The sequence below is a fragment of the Notechis scutatus genome, chromosome 4 (genome assembly GCF_049901735.1).
Source record: "Notechis scutatus isolate UNSWTSFEM ecotype Mainland chromosome 4, rNotScu1.2, whole genome shotgun sequence".
Classification (NCBI taxonomy): Eukaryota; Metazoa; Chordata; class Lepidosauria; order Squamata; family Elapidae; genus Notechis; species Notechis scutatus.
In genome coordinates, this window is record NC_142012.1 from 36178951 (window position 1) to 36200919 (window position 21969).

The window sequence follows — 21969 nt, forward strand, 5'->3', positions numbered from 1 at the left end:
GAATTTATTTTTAAAACATCCGAATGACATGAGCACTCAGAACTGGGTATATTTATAGACTGAAAAGTGGACAAAAAAAAGAACAAATACAGGGACAACAGAAGCCCACATCTACTGTAAAGCTATTGGCTCTTAACAAGCAGTGCTGCTTTTTCTTTTTCCAACAGTTATGATATGCATACAATATCATATTGTAAACATAAATATTATGCCACACTGTTATTGATATGTTTGATGAGTTATGGTTGCTCTTTGGAATTATGTTGTATTACTATTCTAATGCTTGCATGCAGAAGAGCAGGGGTGGGATTCTACCAGTTTGCACCTATTCGCTAGAACCGGTTGTTAACATTCTAAGCAGTTTGGAGAACCGGTTGTTTTGAAGAAATTACTGGCCTAATCCTGTAAGGAAGGCAGGAAGGAAACATTCTGGTGTTGCTTACAGAAACTGCCTCTCTGTTAACCCTTATTACATTTGTGGCAGGACTAGACTTCCTGTCTCAGGAACGTCTCTGGAGTTTTCTTTCCCTCTTTTGCTGGTACTTTTCTTGTGTGGAGTGACCATTCAAAGTTACAATGGCACTGAAAAAAGTGACTTATAACCATTTTTCACGCTTATGACTGTTGCAGCATCCCCACAGTCATGAGAAACCAGGTAAGGAGATGCATGCCTCGATGTGAGTGATATTGGCCACGCCCAGCCAATAATATGACCACCAAGCCACACCTACCCAGTCACATGACCACCAAGCCACACCTACCACCTAAGCCACGCCCACAGAACCGGTTGTTAAAAATTTTGAATCCCACCCCTGCAGAAGAGCCTATGTTCGAGATACTATATTTGCATGCAGTATTCTGATCCAGTTCTCCAGATAGCAGAGTCTTTCCATTTCTCATTGTTCTGTTACCAATAGTGTATAAGCTGGTCTAAGAATGTGTTTGGGTTTTACAGCAAATGATTGCAAACATGTGATTAATATTAAGAACAGCCAATTAGTTTGAATATAACTTGTGCACTATTTGAATAGATTTGAACATAACTTGTGCACCATGTGCATTAGATTTGTATGATGTGCATTAGATATTTAGATATTAGATATTCACAATAATATCTGTTTGAGGTAAGAATTTCAGGATCATGAACAATATCTGCTTGGTGACTCATTGTTTCTCCCAGTAATTGGGAATAGCAGGGAATGTTTGATGAGAATCAGGTACATCTATTAGTGCAGCAATAAAACACTCAGCAATATTAAATAAGATAAGACAAGTGTGTCCTGATGTATGTTGTTTGGTTGTTTGAACCATTAACTTGGAAAGAGCTATTACTATTAGAGTAAGGAGGCTGACCCTAAAAAAAGTAAATCTCTAAGACTTCTTGCAATGTAAAGAGACAATTTAATGAAATCCCTGAAACTTTTTTGTATGTCAATCATCTGGGTGTTAAACAAATGTTTGAGAATGTCTAAATAGACTTTCAAAGTGAAGGTGTTAGTTCATACAGGAAGCAACCTTTGTTTGAGCTACATCCTAATTTACAAAATGCATTAATGCCATGCATTGGCAATTATGGAAGAAATTCCAGATTTCCACACCCAGATAATTAACATGTTTTACAATAATTGAAAAACTAGTTCCTAAATGAAATGCAAGGCAGCCTTACCAAGTTTTATGCTTGCATGTCTTCAGCCAATTCTCCATTGGAAATTGTTGAATATATACCAAGTTTCTTTACCTGATTTAATAGTGGTCAAGGTTTTGTATGTATTGTTTTACTGGGAACAAATCAATTTTTTAATATATTTCCTTCATTTTTTAAATAATACATTCATAACAGTTACTGAAAGACACTAAAATAATGCCAAACATTTCATAAATTATTGCCTATAACGATGCCGCATCAATACTGCAATAGTTATTGATTCTACACTACAGTTGTAATTCTAAACAACAAATAATAGTTGCAACATTGTTATTGTGTTAACCATGATATCCAAACCCTGATTTGTATTACTGACAGACTACCCAATCTCAGTTTGCACTCATGAGACTAAGCCAAGAGCAAGTAGTTCTCAGCATAAAAATCATTTATGTCAAGAACCATCAAATGGGGTAGGGCCTTCAAGGACAAAGAACCAAGAATTCACTGAAACCTGGAATGTGAAGAAAGAAAAAGTAAGCAGGCATAAAAAGGGAGCTGCTCTATCTTATGTAAAGTGGCTTCAGTCTAAGTTGTAATAAATATTCTTATCTAACTGCGATGTCTGAGAGATTTCTGCTAGGTTCAAGCACAGTTAAGGCATTACAGTTGTGGGGACTGGGTGAGATTTCCACCTAGTTTGAAGAGCCTAGCAGTACCCTTTATTTACCTAATTTTTATAACACATGTCATTAGCAGCATGACAAATATTCATTTATGGTTAACTTACCTTATAGGACTTTGTCTATAAACTGAAAAATCATGTCTCAGGCTCCTATTTCATCTTCATCTTTCCCAACCAAGCAGTGTCTGATTCAGATCAGACTACTGCTCAAAACAGTAAACCACTACAAAGTGGTTGAGACATAGCTAGTCACATGTGCAATCAATAAATTATGGCTTTTATGGTTTGCTATATCACTTAATGAAATACTCAGGCAGTACTTGCATCTTGAATTGCTAACCTTCCAGCAGACAAGCCCAGTGTCTTAACCACTTGGCCATTGCACTCCTAGCATCATCCTATTCTTATGCTAATAAGAGTTATTAATTTTATGGCTTCCTATCTTACACATAATTATATATAATTATCCTAGGTGGCTCACAACAACATGCAATAAAACCCAAAAAATAATCCACAAAACCCTTACTCCAAAACATAATTATGGTACACAATGAGGACAGGCTTATATCACCTGATTGATGACTGTGAATCTAGAAAACTCTCATAGTTACCAGTAGAAAAATCAGCGCAATCCCAATTCAATTTAGGTATTTGTAATGCTGAATCTAACATATTTTTTTTCACATCAAATGTTTTTGTGTATACATGACTTGCTATTTATTTTTATCTTCTGGTATTTCAGACTATTGATTAGAAATCATACTACTTTTAAATTATAAAGTATCACTGTATTCTTATTGATTATATTTAGAGTTTTATGAACATCTTTCATTGAAACTAGTCCTCGACTCATGACTGTAGTGGAAACCATCAAATACAATTGAAAGTCATGATATCTGTGAAGTGAAGCACTGTAATTGCCTCACTTATGTACCTCTATCCCTGCTCTTTCCAATGTGGTCATTAAACAAACTCATGGATTGTTAAGTGGATCACAGGGCCCAACACTCTCTTCCTCATCTGCACAACCATTTATCTTTCAAAGATCTTTGGAGCTCAGGTTAGGGATGCTGTGATGACCTGGGACATGGCACAAAGGCTATACAATCACATAAGTAAGAAAATACCTCCAAATTTGCCACCAATGTCCAGTTACCTTTGGCTGGAGAAAAAACCCTCCCAAAAACAGTCTTTAAGTGGAGGAAATTCAGTCCAAAAACAAAGTACATATAAACTGTAAATAAAAATGCACACAAACCACACCGCAGCAATTAACTGGACCGGGCAGATTAAGGAATTGCAGACTTCAAAGGCCAACAAAACACACACAGTTGGGAAGACGCCAGGAACACAGACAAGCCTGAACAATAAAAGATAACTTATGATTTGCTTTCAGCAGGTTCCTGTGTGGAATCTCCTTTTTTAAACACTGTGTTCCCAGCTGCAGCTAATGAAGGAAATCAGGACCTTAAGCCACACAACTCACGTTGCCCCCTTATCTGTTTCTCCCTGCGTGCTCTAGTCTAGGATGAAGAGGGGGGTGGGCCTGGATCTTCCTCTGAATTCCCCCTGCCTTACTCTACCTCACCCCTGCTCTGCCCAGCTGGACTTTGCCCTTCCCCAGTTTCTTCCACAGCCAATGGAGCCATACTCCTACTCCCTGTCAGCTGCTCGGCCTCCCCCTCGAAATCAGTTTCTGACAGGGGCTTGACACATGCCTTTTTGTTTCTGAGCTGCATGATGCAATCAAGGAAGAACCCACTATTTTCTGGATAGCTGCATTGAATTGTGGACACGCTGAAAATGGCAGCCTCTTCTAAGATCATGTCAGATGGCTCCGGAATGGAGTGGCTTGTTCTGCTTTCTTAACATGAGTTCCAGACAATCACAGATCACTGTGGAGCCTTCTGGAGCTTATATTAGGGAAGCAGAGCATTGCTCTGTCTGTGTTCCTGGGCTGCATGACACAATCCTAGAAGCAGCTGCCATTTTCTGGTGGCCACTTCCAGGATCACATCACATGGACCAGGAATGGAACATCATACCTCCCCTTCCCTAATACAAGCACCAGAGATCTTTGAAAGATAAAGAGATGTGGGGCCTGGTGGAATGGGAAGAAGGCCCAAGCCTTATGAAGTCCCATGAGGGGAATGGGAGAAGACAGACAGGGAGGTGCTGCAGCATACCAGCAGTCTGTCATAAAGGCAAACAACCACAGGAGTACTGTAGCAGCCATAACTGGTCATAAGTAGCTTTTGAGGAGCCGGTCATAACTTATTATGATGCTAAGTGACTGGTCTTAAGTCAAGGACCTGTTAAAAAATTACAATAATAAACAAAATACAACAATAAATAATAATAATAATAATAATAATAATAATAATAATAATAATAATAATAATAATAATAATAATAATAATAATAATAATAAATAATAATAATAATAATAATAATAAATAATAATAATAATCCATAACTATTCATTTAAGGAAATAATTTACCTGCCATCTGAGCTTGAAATATCTGAAGCCAAGCGGTATAAACTAATCCATGTCCAAAACAATGTGAAACCATTTGAAATTGTCAGGTCAGCAGATAACATCTGCTAATTCCACATTATATCTTCTAAAAGCCAGGCAGCACACAAGATGCTGTTGATTTGTAGAACCTGGTCTCATCCTTGGTGTCTCTACATACAGTGTATATGACATGAATTCTTTATCTCAAGTTGTAGTTTCCTTGAAATCTGGCAGCAACTTATACAATATGAAAATTAGCCATCTATTTCTTCATTGAAAATTGTATGAGTCTATCTAATGTCTATAACTCTTTTCCTGTAAATTACACTAAATTTTTAAATATAGTTTTGTTTTAAAGCAATTTTAATTGATGAAAGATGCTTTCATAAAAAATGATTTTTTTAAATGAAAGATGCTTTCATAAAAAAAGCACTATAAAATTATTTTGATCAAACTAATTAAAGCATACACAGCTTTTATGTATAGATAGTTAATCATTTAGCATGAGATCAAGTGTGAAGTAATCCTCTAACATTACTGGGAAAAATCTTTGAATTCTCTTCAAGAGGTGCTTTTATGCAGGAGCAGATGTATCTATTAGCAAGTGTTTATAAAACGTCTCTGGATATTGTGGCTGAGTGAATTCAGGACATTAAGTATTATTAGTGCTTTGTGTGTTCTGTGGCTGATGCAGACAAGACCTGCTAATTGTTATGTCCTCATACAGCAATTGTAGCTCATTTATTAATAAATGAGATCACCAATCACAACCCCTAGTCAATTCCATCGAAAATTATAGGCGTTGAGGTCCAAAACAACCCAATCTAGTTGGGTAAGGCTGAGACTTAGGAAATCGTACATCTTCTCCACTGGAGAAAGGACATTGAAACTCCGCCCCGAAAATCCTTCTCCAAATAAGCAACTACGGCGTGACCGTCTGCTTTATGCTGCAGGGCGGGACCCTGAAGCGTATTTATAGTAATGATGATAAACCAAAAGCATTCGCGGTATACGAGCTCAGCCCGCAACAACGTCAGAATCCATCAAGCACGCCTACATTCTAGCAGCTCCAACCACCCGCCAAACTCCAAACCGACAGCGACAGAAGACCGAATGTTTTTGTGAATATGAGGGGTGGGCGGGGCTGGCAAGGGGAGGACGGACGCAGGCGCGTTTTTCTGCTTCATGGTTTCTCCCGCCCTCTTCAACGAAGCTTTTCGTAAGGTGGAATTCAACCGTTGGGTAGCCGCGTGCACCTGTTTTTTATTCGTTTCTGCTGGGCGCGAGCTAGTTATGGGTGACGTGTCCTTAACCGCAACCAATCGGAGCGAGGAATGAAAAAACACATAAGGTGCTCCGCCTCTGCCTTTTCCCCTCCTCCCCGACTGGGGCGGAGCGGTTCCTTTCAGGCAGGCGCTGGCTGGGCAGTGATGGCGGACGATGGGATTGGGAAGCTAAGGACGAAACAAGGCGACGGCGGCGCTCCGCCGGAGACGGCGGCTACTGCCTCGTCCGGAAGTTGGCTGTGGGGAAGCTGGTTCGACATGCTATTTATCTTGACGCTGGTGATCGTGACGCTTTTGGCCTATCAGGTTTACAAGCGCTGGGGCAAAAGGATCGGAGCGGGGGGCGCGGCGCAACAAAGTCAGGCCCACTCCTTGCCCCGCATGAAGCGGCGGGACTTCACTTTGGAGCAGCTGCGCGAGTACGACGGCGCGCGGTTGCCGCGCATCCTTCTGGCCGTCAACGGCAAAGTCTTCGATGTAACCAAAGGCAGCAAGTTCTACGGGCCCGGTGAGGGGAGAAAACCCTGACTCAACGCAGTTTGGGGGCGTAAGGTGTCTTGAGTATTGCTGTGTTAGAAAGGCCTTTGGGAGAGAAGGTTGGACGGTTTTTTCCAACTAGTTGACACATTAGTCTGTGGTTAACTGAACCAGGAGTTATTACATTGTTTGGGTTACTTAATTCATTACTAATTTCAGGCTGACGTCTTGTGTGAGACCAATAGCAGATACTTATTAGATAAAAGAAGCATCTTTTATTGGATAAAAGAGGTACCGACATTCTTTTAGCCTTCGGTGTGAGTGTGAAACACGTTCTTTCAGACAGAATCTGGTCAAAGTTCTGGGTAGTGTCATTAATTTAAGGCTGCCTTGTCATCTTAATTGAAGATATTTCAACAGTTGGAATTGAATATGGCCATAGTCCAGTTTATTAGATTATGTTGAATATGAGTAGGCAGTTTTGATCTAACCAGTTTTTTTTAATAATGTTCCATAGTTAGCTTGGAAAAATCACTTGCTTTCAATTAAAATGAACAATGTATTTTTAAGATAGTATGGAATTGTAATATTTTTTATTACAATTTGTAACAAGTATGAAAATTAGTCTCTTGGGTGAGACTTCTTCAATGAACTTAATAGTTGAAATCTATTTTACTGTGAATGAACAATACAGAATTGTAATAAAAATAGAAGACATCTGTAAAGCATGCAGTGTATAGTAAAACATGGCATAAGTAAAGCCATTTCTAATTAAGGTAAGTGTTGAAGTTGTAAGGGAAATAAGCAGGCTCCACTAATTCTATTATTTTTAAATACTTATGATCATACAGAACTTATGTTATTTTAAAAATTATATATTTATATAGCATGCATAAGGGCACCATTGAAATTTCTGTATTGTTAAATGATGGAAAAATGTGGCTGCTACATTAAAAAACTTTGTGAAAAAAAAATTCTGAATGCTGTTTAAAAATTGGCTGCTTCTATTTTCTTAAATTGTAGATAAAGTCCAAAGGCCAGCAAAGTAGTTGAGATATCAGTTTAACCTATCAGCATTCTTTTAAATATATTTCAGACAGCTTATGTGTAAGTTGTACTGAAGGATTCAGGTAGCTAACACGGACCATTACATCGTGCTAATCTAGATATTTGAGTTAATTTAGGAAGACATAATAGTTTGTAGCAAATTAATGTATCAAGGTGAATGTTTATACAACAAACCACAAAAGTTAGTTTATCAGTATTGTAAATATTGAGTATATAACAATACTTTTACAACTGAAAACAATCTAAATAATTTAATTATGAAATTTCTATAGCAATCCTTACACTTAAAACAATTATTCAAAAGTATAAACATTACATTTTTTATTATCATTAGACCCTTGCTATATAACATATTGGGCAGCGAGGAATCTCCTGCATTTTTGGTCTTGGTCTTCAGTGTCTTCATATGTGATGTGTAGAGTCTTTAAATCTTCCATGAATGTTCTTTACCATGTATTTAGGGAATTCAAAATAGCCGCAAACATATTGTCTATCTTAAAAGCTTTTTCAAAATAAAATATTTCTAGTTCTTTGGGAATATAAACAGAGCTGCAAAGATTCTGGCTGGGAGAGATGGTTCTGCAAATACATAGGTGACAAGCTTTATAAGGCTTTAAAGGTTAAAACCAGCACTTTGAATTAGATTTGAAAGTCTACTGGCAATCAGTGTAGTGACCTCAACATAATTGCTGCTTCTGAATCATCTTCAAGAGCAGTGCCATGAAAAAGGCAATATACTAGCCTAGAAGTGATGAGGATGTGAATCACTATTTCAAGGGATCCATATTAGAAAAAGTTCCACACATCTAGCACATCAACTGGAAAAAAGCGGCCTTGGCCACAGCTTCCAACTGTTGTTTAAGCAGTACCCACAATTCCAGGACTCCCAAGATGTAGTCCTGCTCTTTTAGAGAGAATGCAGCAATCTTAGAGCCAAAATAGTGATTGAGTAAAATAGATTGATTACATAGAGATAATTCTATCCTGTATGAAGACATCTGATCTTGTTTTGGACATCTAAATTCTTAGTTTCCAAACACCGAGTTAGAATTTCTGCAACATATCAGGCTCAGTTGGGGTTGCAATGTGTAGTAATCATCAATATATTGATAGTGTGTCATGCTCCCTGCAGTTTTGTGTAGTTAGTGGAAAGCATGGGAAAGAACGCTAAGTCCTGTGACATCCTTGTGACTTCCCTCAGTGGAGGAGCCACTCTTCTTCCAGGCATTTGGAACAATCCAGGTAGGAGAAACACTATAAATAGTGCTCATTCCTCATAGAATGTCTAGCAGGATACCATGTTGCAGAGAGATCCAATAAGTTCAGGAGTGTACTCTCCCATCCAAGTCCTAGTAGAGGTTATCAACCAGGACAGCCAATGTTCCTGTCCCATGCTTGCATTGAACTTTGAACAGAAAGGGTCTATATACTATATTTCCTGTAGGATCTTCTGAAGCTGAATTCTCACCACCACCTTTAAAATTTTCTCTGAGGAGGAAATTGCATAAAGTTATCCAGTGTGGTTTATTAAATGTATATGTTAACTTGTTAGGCAACTACAGATGGCTATAGGTTTGAAAACTTCAGTACAGGAAAATAAAGGTGAAACAAAATGTAAAATATATTGTGTTGGGAGCCAAATGCCTCCTATAATTCCAATAAAGTTATGTAAGTCCCTGGCCTAACACCCGAGGGAAGAACCAGGACATAGGACTTTCTTAAAGCCTGCCAAATTTGGAGGTGGATGCTGTGAAATAGAAGGCACATTTGGCTTCCAATAGGTACCAATAATTAGTAGATGGATTAGGTTGAAAACAATGCCTTCAAGAGGGAGTTGTCTACTGCCTCTTTCAAGATTGGCTACACCCTTCTTGATTCAAAGTTATTTATCTCCCAAATCCAACTTCATTTTTCCAGCCACCTGAAAAAGCCAAGTCGGCATGGATTTAATGAACAGATTAATAGCTGCATAAATCAGATTTGTTCAGAAACAATATGTGGTAATTATCAATAGCTCATTAATAAAAGACATGAATTCTGGGCTGTGAATTCTGTTAAAAATAACATATGTTGTGCTTCAGAATGTACTGCAGAAGGCACTTTATAATGTACCATAAACAGAGTGTCTTTATTGACTGCCCCAGACAACAACCAAAGTTTGCAACTGTGACATTGGTGAAAAAGTAACTTTTTAACAAATGCATTTATGATCTTTGCAGTGTCCCTCTCTGTAACATGTACACTATTACTATCAGTATGCATTGCCTTGAGTCTGATTTTTTTTTTCTCCTCACAGAGCAGAGATTACTTAAACAAGGTTTCTCCTCTTCAGCTACTTTTTGGGCAGTGTACTGTATCCCTAAAATGCCAACTCAAGTTAATAAATTCATCTCTGTGATCTTAATTAGTAGGTTAGAACCCTGGACTGACAATTGCTGCATGTAACTGACTAGACCATAATCAGTTTCAGATTGAAAGCTTCCTTTTGCTTCCTAAGTTAGTGCTAGGCAAACTGCTGGTTTTAGTGCATTTATATCAATGTCTGTTCCCATTGTGTGTTTGCTTACTCTTGCAATTCCTTCCTCTCCAATGAATGTACATACAAACATTCTCTTGTTAATAATCTCACTGCTAGAGTGAGCATTTTAAAGGGCCAGGGAATGGGGGAAAGGGCTATAAGATTTGCCCTTTTACCTGGCTTCCTTGTGACAAAGTTCCAGACGTTTTCCCTGTTGCTTGGGCTAACCCTGCTGTTTGGGATCATGTCCTTCTGACATTGTAAAGCAAAGGAAATGAAATCCTAAACACAGTTCATTTAATGACTACATTGCTGGTCTCAATTTTGGTTAAACGAGGATTACCTATACCTATTCGAGGTTGTCAGATATCATTGATGGGAAACTACCTGTAAGGTATTCTGTGGGCTTCAAACAAAACTACCATGTCAAAATATAAGTACATCTATGATCCTTCTTTGGATATGGCATGCATTTAACAATATGCTTTTTAATCTGAGACTGAAATAAATGCTAGAAATGTATATTCTAAACTACTAAAACCAAGTGCAAAATAACATTGGCAAGCACAATGTCATTCATCCCATATTGGACATGGAATGTCTAGATGGGTACAGTTTCCAGTTCTATTGATTTCAGCTATATAGTGATACCTTGGTACTTGACTCTTTTAAAACATGTTGAATTTTGCATTTTGATGCAGAAATATTCTAGTACTCGTTTGTTTGGTACTCAACCTGCTGTGATAGGGAAAGGGGGACAGCCACAGAGAAAAGACATGAAGTTGGTCACACTGGAAATGTTGATGAAAAGGAAAAGGGGTATGGCCGCAGAGGGAAGACAGGAAATTGGCCATGCTGGGAAGGTCACTGACATAGTAAAAGAGGCAGACAGGAAGTCCTTCCCAGTGGAACAAAGGGTCATGGAAGTTATGTGGTTTGTTTGGTACTTGTAGCACCCCCCAGAACCAATTAATGACAAGTACTGAGGTACCACTGTATTCACATTCATACCTTGGGCTCCTACTGAATTCTTAGGGATTGAAAAATATTTAGGTATGGCTGGATTGGAACTCTTCCTGATCTAACAAAACTACATAACCCATTCTTTCAGAGATACTTCCTAAACAGAAAAACCAAATGATTAAGGACTGGCAAAAAAAGCAGTGGGAGCAGGAGTGACTGATGATTTCCTGCCGGCTTCCCCATTGATTTTGTTGGAAGCTGGCAGGGTGCATCAGAAATCACAATCGTGACCACAACTTTTTGAAAACAACTGATATGTAGGTCCTTGAAATACCAGCTACACGGTGTAGTGTGTCTTGGTTTTTATATACATTCTTATAAATTAATGGATTTGAGGCACCTTGGTTCAAAAATGTTTTTCTATAAATGTACTGTTTGGGCTAATTGAAGAAGACAAACAGGAGAAATTTAGTCGATAATATATCTTTTTTTTTTTTTATTTTTTTTTTTTTTTTTTTATTATTTTTTTTTTTTTTTTTTTTTTTTTACACCCACTATTTTTTTTTTTTTTAATTATTTTTTTTTTTTCCACTTTTCTACCTCCCTTTTCCTTTTTTTTTTTTTTTTTTTTTTTTTTTTACCTCTTCCCTCCCCTCAATTTTTAATAGATGGGACAAGAAAAGTTATTAAATGGGAAAAAATTAAAATTTGAGCAGATATCAGGTTGCCAGGTGGTTTTCTTAAATCTTTTAATACACCAGAATTTGCTTGTAAACAATCTGCTGAGATACAAATATAGATGAATGAAGGGGAAAAGGAGGACTGATTTGATGGTTAACATTTCATATTAGTTTTATTCATATTTTTTTTTCAATAATAGAAACTACTATATAATTAGGTATTATATGACAAGAAAAATAAAAGACCTGACTGAGAAATATGTGCAAAAAAGTGAAAGTAAGCATATCTAGCATTATATTTGTAAACTGTATGTACATACGAGAGATTCATCAAGAGAGCATTTCCTGTTTACCTATGAAGTTTTTCTGTAGATTGTTTGGGATTATAGCTGAGTTGTATTTGAGATGTTCATCAAATGATCTGATGAATCACTAAAAGTATCCACCCCAATCTAGTATAGTGTAGAGCACGCAACACTGGGATAAATAGGCACATTTTTAATTTTGAGAGTGCATGCCATGGATTTAGTTGACAATCACAAAATTTTTCTAAGAAGGCATGATGGTAAACAGCTGCTTTTATTTTGCAGGATTTCATAATTTTACTTTGTTTTGTCTTTTTCTCTTCGAATGTGTTTTCCCCACCCTCCCAAAGCACCAGATAGCAACACCTAAAGCAGCGGTTGCCAACCAGTGGGCCGCGAGAAAATTTTGGTGGGCCGCAGAGAAATCTCACCCCCAGAGCACCCCCCACAAAGCAATTAATCCAGGCTGCACAGAAACACAAGGCTGCTCAGCCCACATGGCCTGCGGGAACCCTCCCCACCCACTCACTCCTTACCCGGCAAACTTGTCTGCTAAGTTGCTATTTTTCCTTTTTCTGACCATCATCTGTTCTGCTGTGATGGGAGATTTAGATTAGCTAGGAAACAGGAAATGGTTGGATTTCTTGCTTTCTAGCTAAGCACAGCCGAACCTCCCTTAGGACTGAAGGTTTGCTTGCAAGCAAATTGAGTGCAGACTCACGGCAAGCAAATTTGAGAGACTGAACTAGCCGATGGCAGATAGATAGATCACTGAATGATTCTGTGACCAACTCAATCTGCCTGCTTTGCCTGATTTTGGATAAAGGTTGCTTTTTTGTATAAAAAATTCAATATTTACATATATGGTGTGTTGTGAGTTAATGTTGTGAGTTTGCTTGCTAGCAAATTTTATGTGACTGACTGAGCTAGCCAATGGCAGATAGATAGATTTCTGAATGAATCTGATTCTGTGAGCAACTCAATCTGCCTGCCTGCTTTGCCTGATTTTGGGTAAAGGTTGCTTTTTTTATAAAAAAAAATCAATATTTAAATATTTATAATATTTACATACAAGCCATGCCCAGCCACTCACATGACCACCAAGCCACACCCACAAATTAGGCCACACCCACAGAACCAGTTAGTGGTCCCTGGGATCTAAAATTACGAGTTTGGTGGTCCCTGAGGTCCAAAAGGTTGGCGACCTCTGACCTAAAGAATACCTATTGAGAGATATTTTAGACAAGTGTTTTACAGCATATCAGGTTCCATTTAATTTTGTTAAATTAAAATTCTAAAAATTAATACAAGGAATCTAGCAGATACAATAAAGCTATTTGTGAGTAGTAGTATATATTAACTTAATATTTGTCTTTTAAGTACTGGTTGGGCCATATAAAAAACTACTGTATTGTATTTGTATTTTAATAGACACATTCGTTTTCCTAGTTTTTGTAATAGGTGCAGAAAAAAGTTTTAAAAGGGAGTTTTTTTCTGTTGTCACATTAGGATTTGCCAAAAAATTACACACTAATTCTAACTTTCTTAAAAATCAATTGTGTATTAGTAGCAAGCATGCATGTTTTTCCAAATCCTCTGTGAACAGTAGAAAAATTAGGAAGTAGTGATTATGATGTATTTTTAAATTAATTAAATAATTAAAATTCAGTCCAGTGGTGGGATTCAAATTTTTTTATTACCGGTTCTGTGGGCGTGGCTTGGTGGGCAGGGTGTGGCTTGGTGGGTGTGGCAGGGGAAGGTTACTGCAAAATCCCATTTCCTCCCCACCCACTAACCTGCTTTCCAGCTCCGTTCTCCTGTGCAGGGCAACAAAAGAAGACCCAGCGGATCAGCTGGGATTCGGTAGGCAGAGATGGGAGCGGGGCCAGTCAGAGGTGGCATTTGCCGCTTCTCCAAACTATTCAAAATTTCCGCTACCGGTTCTTCAGAACTAGTTAGAACCTGCTGAATACCACCTCTGGTTCAGTTTGATATGGGAGACAGGTCTAAAGAATAAAATTTCTGAGAAAAGATTGAAGATGCACCTTTAAAATCTCTTAAGGCCGATGAGCTGCACATATAACAGCACTCATGTTATGGTCTTCAGAAAATTTCTCTATTATACTGATTTTTCATTGTTTTCAACTGCAGTAAGGGTCAAAATAACTATACCAAGCCTCTGTGAGTGTTAATGCCTTGATTCTTGTTCCTTGAAGTGTCATGAGATGGCAACTCTGAAAATTCCATTATTGTATTGGTTTGCTGGCCATAAATTCCCTCAGAAGCCTATTTTTTGAAGAAAATCGACGGTTTTTGTTATAGGTTGCCTATTTTTTTTGTAAGTGGAATTGAAGGGGATTAAAATATTCAAAGTTAGTTTTCTGAAGAATTTATTACTACCGTAGTGCCCGTCTATCTTTAATCTAAACTTGTTTTACTTAATGTTCTAGAATACAACACAGATAGCATTTCCTTCAAAATCTTGTGAACTTTGCCAGGACAATTTCAAGGCCAGGAGTTATGTTTGTTTCTGCAATGATGTGTGCAGATTTCAATTGAAAATACTAAAACCTATGGGATTTAGCTTTCATAAATAGGCTAAATTTATTGTGCCAATATATTCTGATACTTTTATTGAAAAATGGTTTATATTCTTACTTTTTGTAAATGCATTCTAAAACTTGTTAAACTATAAATCCTTATGAGTTATAATCAGATTTTGATCTTCTCCAGCTTTACATCAGAATAATAAATCACTGAAAATAACATAATTGGAGACCGTTAAATTCATTGCAAATAGACATATGGTTCAATCAAAGGTAGTTTTTTTTTTTACATTGATAGTAGGAAAGAATCTCTCACATCGACTGAGCTGAAAGACATTTTAAGAAATTTATATTTTTTCTGAATACCATTTAACATACCTTAACATTAATTTTTTTACAACAACTTGGGAAGTTTCTCATGTTCCTTTTATTTTTTTGTGAGTTCATTTAACATGAGGTCTCAAATGTTGAGGAAAGTGCAAAATGTAGATTTCATCCTGGGGAGATTTGTTTTATGAATACTGAACTTCTAAGATGTTTTTTTTCCTAATCTATGATGCAAGATTTTTTTTTAAATCAGAGTGACAGATTTGTATGAATTTCAGAATGCTTCATTCCCTTCTGATGCTAATGGGTAGTTTTGGTTTTCTGTATATTTCAAAAGCAAAGAAAGTATGGATAATCTGGCAGTTTGGGGAATTTCTCCTCCACCTGCGATTATTTTCTTAATGAGGGGCTTTGTAGTTATGGGAAGAGGTTTTGCAGGGAAAAAAGTAGAAAAGAAACTTCTTAGCTCAACTAAATTGGGGCAATTTAAGATTACTATTTACCTACAATTAAAGAAATAGGGCATTGTTATGTTACCTGGGAGGAGCCACCCACAGTGGGCGGAGCTAGGCTCATCAGCCTTTTTGACAGACTCAGTCCAATCAATTAGGACAAGAGCAACCCCATGCCTGACCAATCACAGCCTAACAAGGGAGAATATGCAAAACTAAAACTAACATTGCTATGTTGTATTCTTAAAAAATATCACTATAGTACTTGGTCATAATACAAAAACTATACCAGAGGAAAAAAATAACCAGTTATATCTCAAGATACGCATTTCTCTGAAGTCCTAGCATTTTAATATGGGCAAATGTTTCAGAGATTCATTTTTCAAAACTTGGTTATATGTTGCAAATATATATTTACAGGTTGGATATGGTTCTACTTTCTGTACATGAGTGAACTTATAATTTCCGAAGCAATTGCTCGATAAATTATCTCAATCTTTATGCTTGTGTAAAAATCATTGGGAATTGCAAGAGATTTCTTATTTGCCTTACCAACTGAGAACATCTATTGAAAAGTTTTATGATCTATATGTGCAACGTTGAACATCTTACACCTGGGGTCTGTATCTTAATTTTATATTTGTCCAAAGTTATGCTTTTTTTTTTAAGACGAAGAGTTAAATGTTAGCTCCCTATTATTAGAGAAATCCTAACATTTGTTCTATAATTGTTTAGCACACGATTAGCATTAAATACCATTAAGCCTCTTCACTGTAAAATAAAATTTGTACAATATTAGAAACAAGTGATTTTGGAAAAGTTATACATTTTTACATTTCACATCTTAGCACAAATAATTTGTGTGCATTTGTGTATACATCCAAACACACAATGACCCAATTTGGTTAGGTGATTAAGGAACTCGTTTAGAAGTTGTGGGACCATTTTAGTTGTGAAGCCAATAGGGGCACCTGCCCCAATCACTCTCTACCAGCCTAGGAAGAAGGCAATGGCAAACCACTTCCAAAAAACTTGCCAAGAAAAAACTGCAGAGACTAGTCAAGAGAGTGAACACTGTCTTGAAGCTGCAAATAAATACACATTTATATATACACATATTATTTAGTCAGCCTAGTATCCAAGTGTGTTCCAGCGCTACATTAATAATTCTAGGGAGCCTGCTTAACATAAGCACATAATACAGGTAGTCCTTGACTTACAACCCCATTGAGCTAAAAATTTCTATTGCTAAATGAGACCATTAAGTAAGTTGTACCCCATTTTACAACTTAAGATGTTAAGTGAATCACTGCAGTGAAGTTAGTAATAGTTATTAAGTGAATCTGACTTCTCCACTGACTTTGCTTGTCAGAAGGCTGCAAAAGATGATCACATGACCCCGTGACACGCAACTGTTATAAATATGAGCCAGTTGCCAAGTATCTAAATTTTGACCATGTGACTAGAGATATGCCGAAACAGTTATAAATGTGAAAAATAAGTCACTTTTGTCTGTGCTGTTGTAACTTTGAATGGTCACTAAACAAACGATTATAAGTTGTAGACTATCTGTAAACAGTTTGTGCAATAAAAACAAAGTCTGTTTCTAATGTAAAATTCTTTATATTATTTTTAATAGCAGTTAGAGATTTCATATTATAACCTGCAAATTACAGATAAGCTATTTCCAAAGATTCCAAAGATAATTTGGTAAATATTGGTTAGACTATTAAATTCCATTAGTTTCTTTAAAAACAGTGAAATACCCCAATTTTTCAAGGAACATGACTCTCTTCTGAATTTTGTTCCTAAATGAAAATGTTCAATTCCTTCATATACTTTTCAACATAGTTTGGTTTAGGTGCAAAATCTGTAGGATATTGCTTTATATAATCAGTGTAATAACTACTTTATTTGTATGGATACTGCATATTGACAGTTTTGTAGAGGAAAGACTATGTTCATTGGGCATAATACCCCTTGTGGTATTAGATCCAGGTAAAACAGAATAAATTTATATTTAGAAGTCTGAAATAGAAATGTATAGCTGACAGTACTTCATTGCAATAAATGATTTTTGTTTAGCATTTGTCAATCTTTCTCAAAATATTTTCTGGTCTTAAAAGAAAGTAGGTAATTGAAAATATGAATATTCAAGTACTTTATATTTTAGATGTAATGGATTGATTGTTCAAATTTAATTATTTTAAAGAAAGCTTTAGTCACTATGTATAGACAAGAATGAACAGTATACCATTATACATGTAGTTTTCTAAATATTTTTTTCTGTTTTCAGAAGGTCCTTATGGAATATTTGCTGGCAGAGATGCTTCGAGGGGACTAGCAACTTTCTGTCTAGATAAAGATGCACTCAGAGATGAATATGATGATTTATCGGACTTAAATGCTGTGCAAATGGAAAGTGTTAGAGAATGGGAAATGCAGTTTAAAGGTAATTATTTTAATTGAAAGATTTTTCCATCAAATGGAATACAAGTCATAGAAATACAGCTCATCTTTTTTCAAATAGCATATACACATCTTGCTACAATAGTTGTGGCTTCTCTTTTACAACAGAGTAGTTAAAATTGTGTGTGTATGCATATATATTTATATATAAAGAAATAATAGGAAGACAACTTTGCTAGATTTCTATAACTTCTGGAGCTACATTTAAGAGAGGGTTTCTTTTTGTTGTCATTTTTTTACTGGTCAAAGCTTTCCCCATTCTCATGATGGAGGTTTCTACAGTGGGGCTCAAAAGTGATCTTTTGAGAATGATACTAAAGAAGTGGGATATGTCCTATATTTTAATTCCGTTACTCTTATCCTTGTATTTGAATCAATTAACTTAGAGGTCTGTGGAATCTCAATTTATTCCTTAAAGAAAATAGAGAAGATGGAAGCTTCTGAAAGCTTCTGAGTTAATATGAACCCGCTAGCTCATCTGTACTGCTTCTGATGTGGAGTTACTAAAGGAGAACATGTAATATTTTTTTACAGTGAAAAAAAGTTACGTTATCTTTGGAACATATAGTACCTTTTCATTTTTAAAGTAATTTTTGCAATACAAAAAGAGATGCATTACTTCAAGAAAATAGACAAGACAGCCATGAAATTAATTTATATATTTATGATAGCTTTGTAACAACAAATATAATAAATGTGATATCAACTGGATTTAAATATATGTATTATAATATTCTTTATATCTTTTCCAGAAAAATATGACTATGTAGGTAGACTCCTAAAGCCAGGAGAGGAACCATCAGAATATACAGATGAAGAAGATACCAAGGATCACACTAAACAAGAATGAACTTTGTAAATCACCAAAGTCAGGGGCCTTTGGAACTGTAACCTTTTATTCCCCATCAAAGAATGCCCTACAACTTGGGTATACTTCATCTACTACAGAAAATTTGTTTTATATATGATCCTTTCCTGATGAAGATTTGATTAGTAGGCATTCTTTGTGCTGCCAAACATTTATTTTTTCTTTCTTTTTTTTTTTTTTTGGGGAGAACGACAATTATCTGTGTCTGGAAAGGCTTCATTAATGGGGGCCAGGGATATAAAATGCAAAGAAAGCAATTTCTTGTAACATATTGAAGCCTTTGAACAGTTTATTATTTACAGGCTTACGTGTTTCATGTGTAACTTTACTTTTTGAGCTCTACATGGAAAACCTAGTTCTGTTAAGGAATCTATATAGTTAACGTAGCGGCTGAAACATAAATGGGACTGCTCAGACAAAACTACTTCAGAGCTCTGCAGATCATATAGTTTCAAATAAAATTCTCCTAAAGAATAGAATTTATTTGCAGACGATCTGAAATCTGCCTTCTATGCTTCTTTTTCCCTGAAATCAAAAAATATTTGTGCCTTATTTCACTTAGACTTGAATTGTTTTAGAGGAAAACCCAAAATATAACATGAGTCACTAAAAGCAGCATTGAAGATTGGCTAGAACAGTCAGTTAACTGGAACAGTTGATGTCATTTTGTATATAGAATATAAAGTAATACACAGTATTATAGATATATATAGATATATATATAAATAATGTGTGTGTGCGTCTATATACATACACATACAAACTTTAAAGAGTATAATGGCCAAATGCATTCTCCCTTTGCTTTTTAAATAAGCTCAGTTAGTACTTTTTCCATCTCCAGGGAACTCCTTAAAGGTGAGGAGCCTAACCTCATATCATTGTGAAATGAGGGTATGCATGGATGTGGGTGCTTGAGTGCAAAAAGTGGGAGGATGGTTCCTACAGATACTGTAAATATGAATACAATTTTAATAAAGCATGTAAAATATCAAATGTGCTGTCAGACTTTATGTAGATGCTGAAAAGCTAGTATTGGTGGCTAGGACTTTGTGTTTCAGGACAAAAAGAAAGAAAACAACTTAATATTTTTGCACTGTATTAAATAAACCATTGGCCAGATATTTTTTAATAATTTCATCATTAATTGTAATACATAAAATGCAACAGTTTCAGTGAATAAAAACTGGCATATATCTGCATAGAACATATATCTGAAAATGCTTTGGTGAATATGTCATTCTCCTTTCCTAGCCTATTAACTGCATCACTTTTTATTTTTTTGAGGTAGCAAGTACTTTCAGAAATGGAACTTAAATTATCTTCCATGTTTTGCAAACTAGTCAGAACACTAATCCAGTTGTGGCATCCAACATTAAAAAGAAAAAGCATGCAATAAAACATCAATTAGTCTGGCAAGAGGGAAATGTGATCTTCAGTATATCTATTAAGAGTGTTTTCTACAAAAAAATGTGAAAAGTATCTGGTCCCAAATGACCAAATAGTTCTGGCCTTTGCTCAGGTTGGATTGTAAATAGTGATTATTGATAGTGTCAATAGAAAAATACTGTTCCCCCCTTTTTTGATGTGAACCTTTTGTTGCATTTATTTTTAATGTCTAAGCCTCCATTGATGAACCAGTTATAATTCTTCCACTCCAAAATTTTATTCTATAATTGAAATTATGCGGTCTGTTTTGAGAAATGAACAATTTGTGTTCTTTTATAAAAAAAATAAAAGTGTTCTGTAGATATATTGTTAGTGTTGTACTTCTCATTTCATTATAGGGAAACTATTGTAAGGAAATCTTGGCCTCATTTGAGGTAGACATTGTCAGTATTTTTTTTTTTTTGTTAATGATTTTTATTTGGGATGGTTCTGTCATTCTTCATGCTGTTTCACCCAATTTAATGTGTGCATTTGTGCATACAAATCATCAAGAAGAACGTTGTGCTTTTAAAATGTATTGTCAGTAATTTTGTTAGCCTTCGCTTTGCTTAACATCTCTGAAGGCCCTCAAGGCTCCAGCCATTATGCATATTTCTTCACATATATCACATCCCCACGAGTTAAAAGTAGATGTCTAAAATATGTAAACATGCTGAATTTCCTTTACAGGAGAAGCTTTTCATATTACTTAGTTTTAAGAGCAAAGGGAGTCATAACTAGAAACCTGCAAGTTGAACTATTTCATATTTCTAAACTGTCCAATTTCTCAATTCTTGGTGGTGTACAAATTTAAAACCAAAAAAAATGCAACATCAAGCTAATGAAAAAGCAAGATGATCATCCTAGAAATAAAAATGCCCCCAGCCCATCTTAACTCAAAGACTGACGAAAAAGCTAGGTTTCCAGCACTTATTTATATAGGAAAACAGGGTAAGGATCATTCAAATTTCCAAAGCAAAGCTGTGACAGAAAAGACTTGGGTCATGGCTACATTGTTCAAAAGATGGGATGCAGAACATGCCAAGTCAAATCTTACAGGATGGGCAAATACAGCAAAACATGGTTTCTCAAAATTACTATGTGCTATAAGAACCAAGGGTTTGTGGGTAATAATCAGCATTTTGAATTACACCTGTAATCCTAATCAGTGTGGTTTGCAAAGTAGAATAATGCAGACATTTTGCTGTTGAATTTAGCAAACAATTTTATTTGTTTTGTTTCATGCTGCCTGTATAAAGTTGATACCAATTCTGAAGCCCCTCCCAATTTTAGTGCTATATGGGTGGAGTGCTATATGATCTTCATCTGGCATGATCACCAGATGAAATGTCACCTTTTCTTGATAGCTTAATTTTCCAATTGGTCTTAGTGGACAGCCCTACATAGAGCACATTATAACCTCTAACTAAGGCATGAATGAACATGAGAAAGGTTCAGGAATGGGTGCAACTAACAGACAAGGTAAATTGAGCAAAGACTTCCCTAGCTACAGCTGTCATTTGAGCAGATGCTAAAGACTTCCACATTACATAGCAGTATAATGCAACATTCACTAGAGATGGAAAAATGTGTCCAGAATGGGTGGGCAATTTTTCCAAGGGGCCACATGAGAAACAGACTCTTGTGGAGGGCTGCTGCCACCCTCTCCCACTGCTGATGCTACAGTGCAGTCCTGCCCTCCACCACTGCCCTACCCCCTGTGCCACAACACAGATGCT

The 21969-nt window shown here is 36.2% G+C and overlaps 1 protein-coding gene across 1 annotated transcript; it reads left to right on the forward strand.

The window, feature by feature from the left end:
- Positions 1 to 6253: 6253 nt before the first annotated feature.
- On the forward strand, positions 6254 to 20557 carry PGRMC2 (progesterone receptor membrane component 2). The gene is made up of 3 exons (XM_026667011.2): positions 6254 to 6640; positions 17765 to 17920; positions 18690 to 20557. The coding sequence occupies exons 1-3, from the start codon at positions 6277 to 6279 to the stop codon at positions 18785 to 18787; spliced, it is 618 nt and encodes a 205-aa protein (XP_026522796.1). The 5' UTR covers positions 6254 to 6276; the 3' UTR covers positions 18788 to 20557.
- The last annotated feature ends 1412 nt before the right edge of the window (positions 20558 to 21969 follow it).

Excerpts from the sequence above, each read along its gene's own strand:
- PGRMC2 (XM_026667011.2), top strand. The coding sequence starts at position 6,277 with ATGGCGGACGATGGGATTGGGAAGCTAAGGACGAAACAAGGCGACGGC. Across the intron at positions 6,641-17,764 it reads CAGCAAGTTCTACGGGCCCG|AAGGTCCTTATGGAATATTT; the intron begins GTGAGGGGAGAA and ends TTCTGTTTTCAG. Across the intron at positions 17,921-18,689 it reads ATGGGAAATGCAGTTTAAAG|AAAAATATGACTATGTAGGT; the intron begins GTAATTATTTTA and ends TATCTTTTCCAG.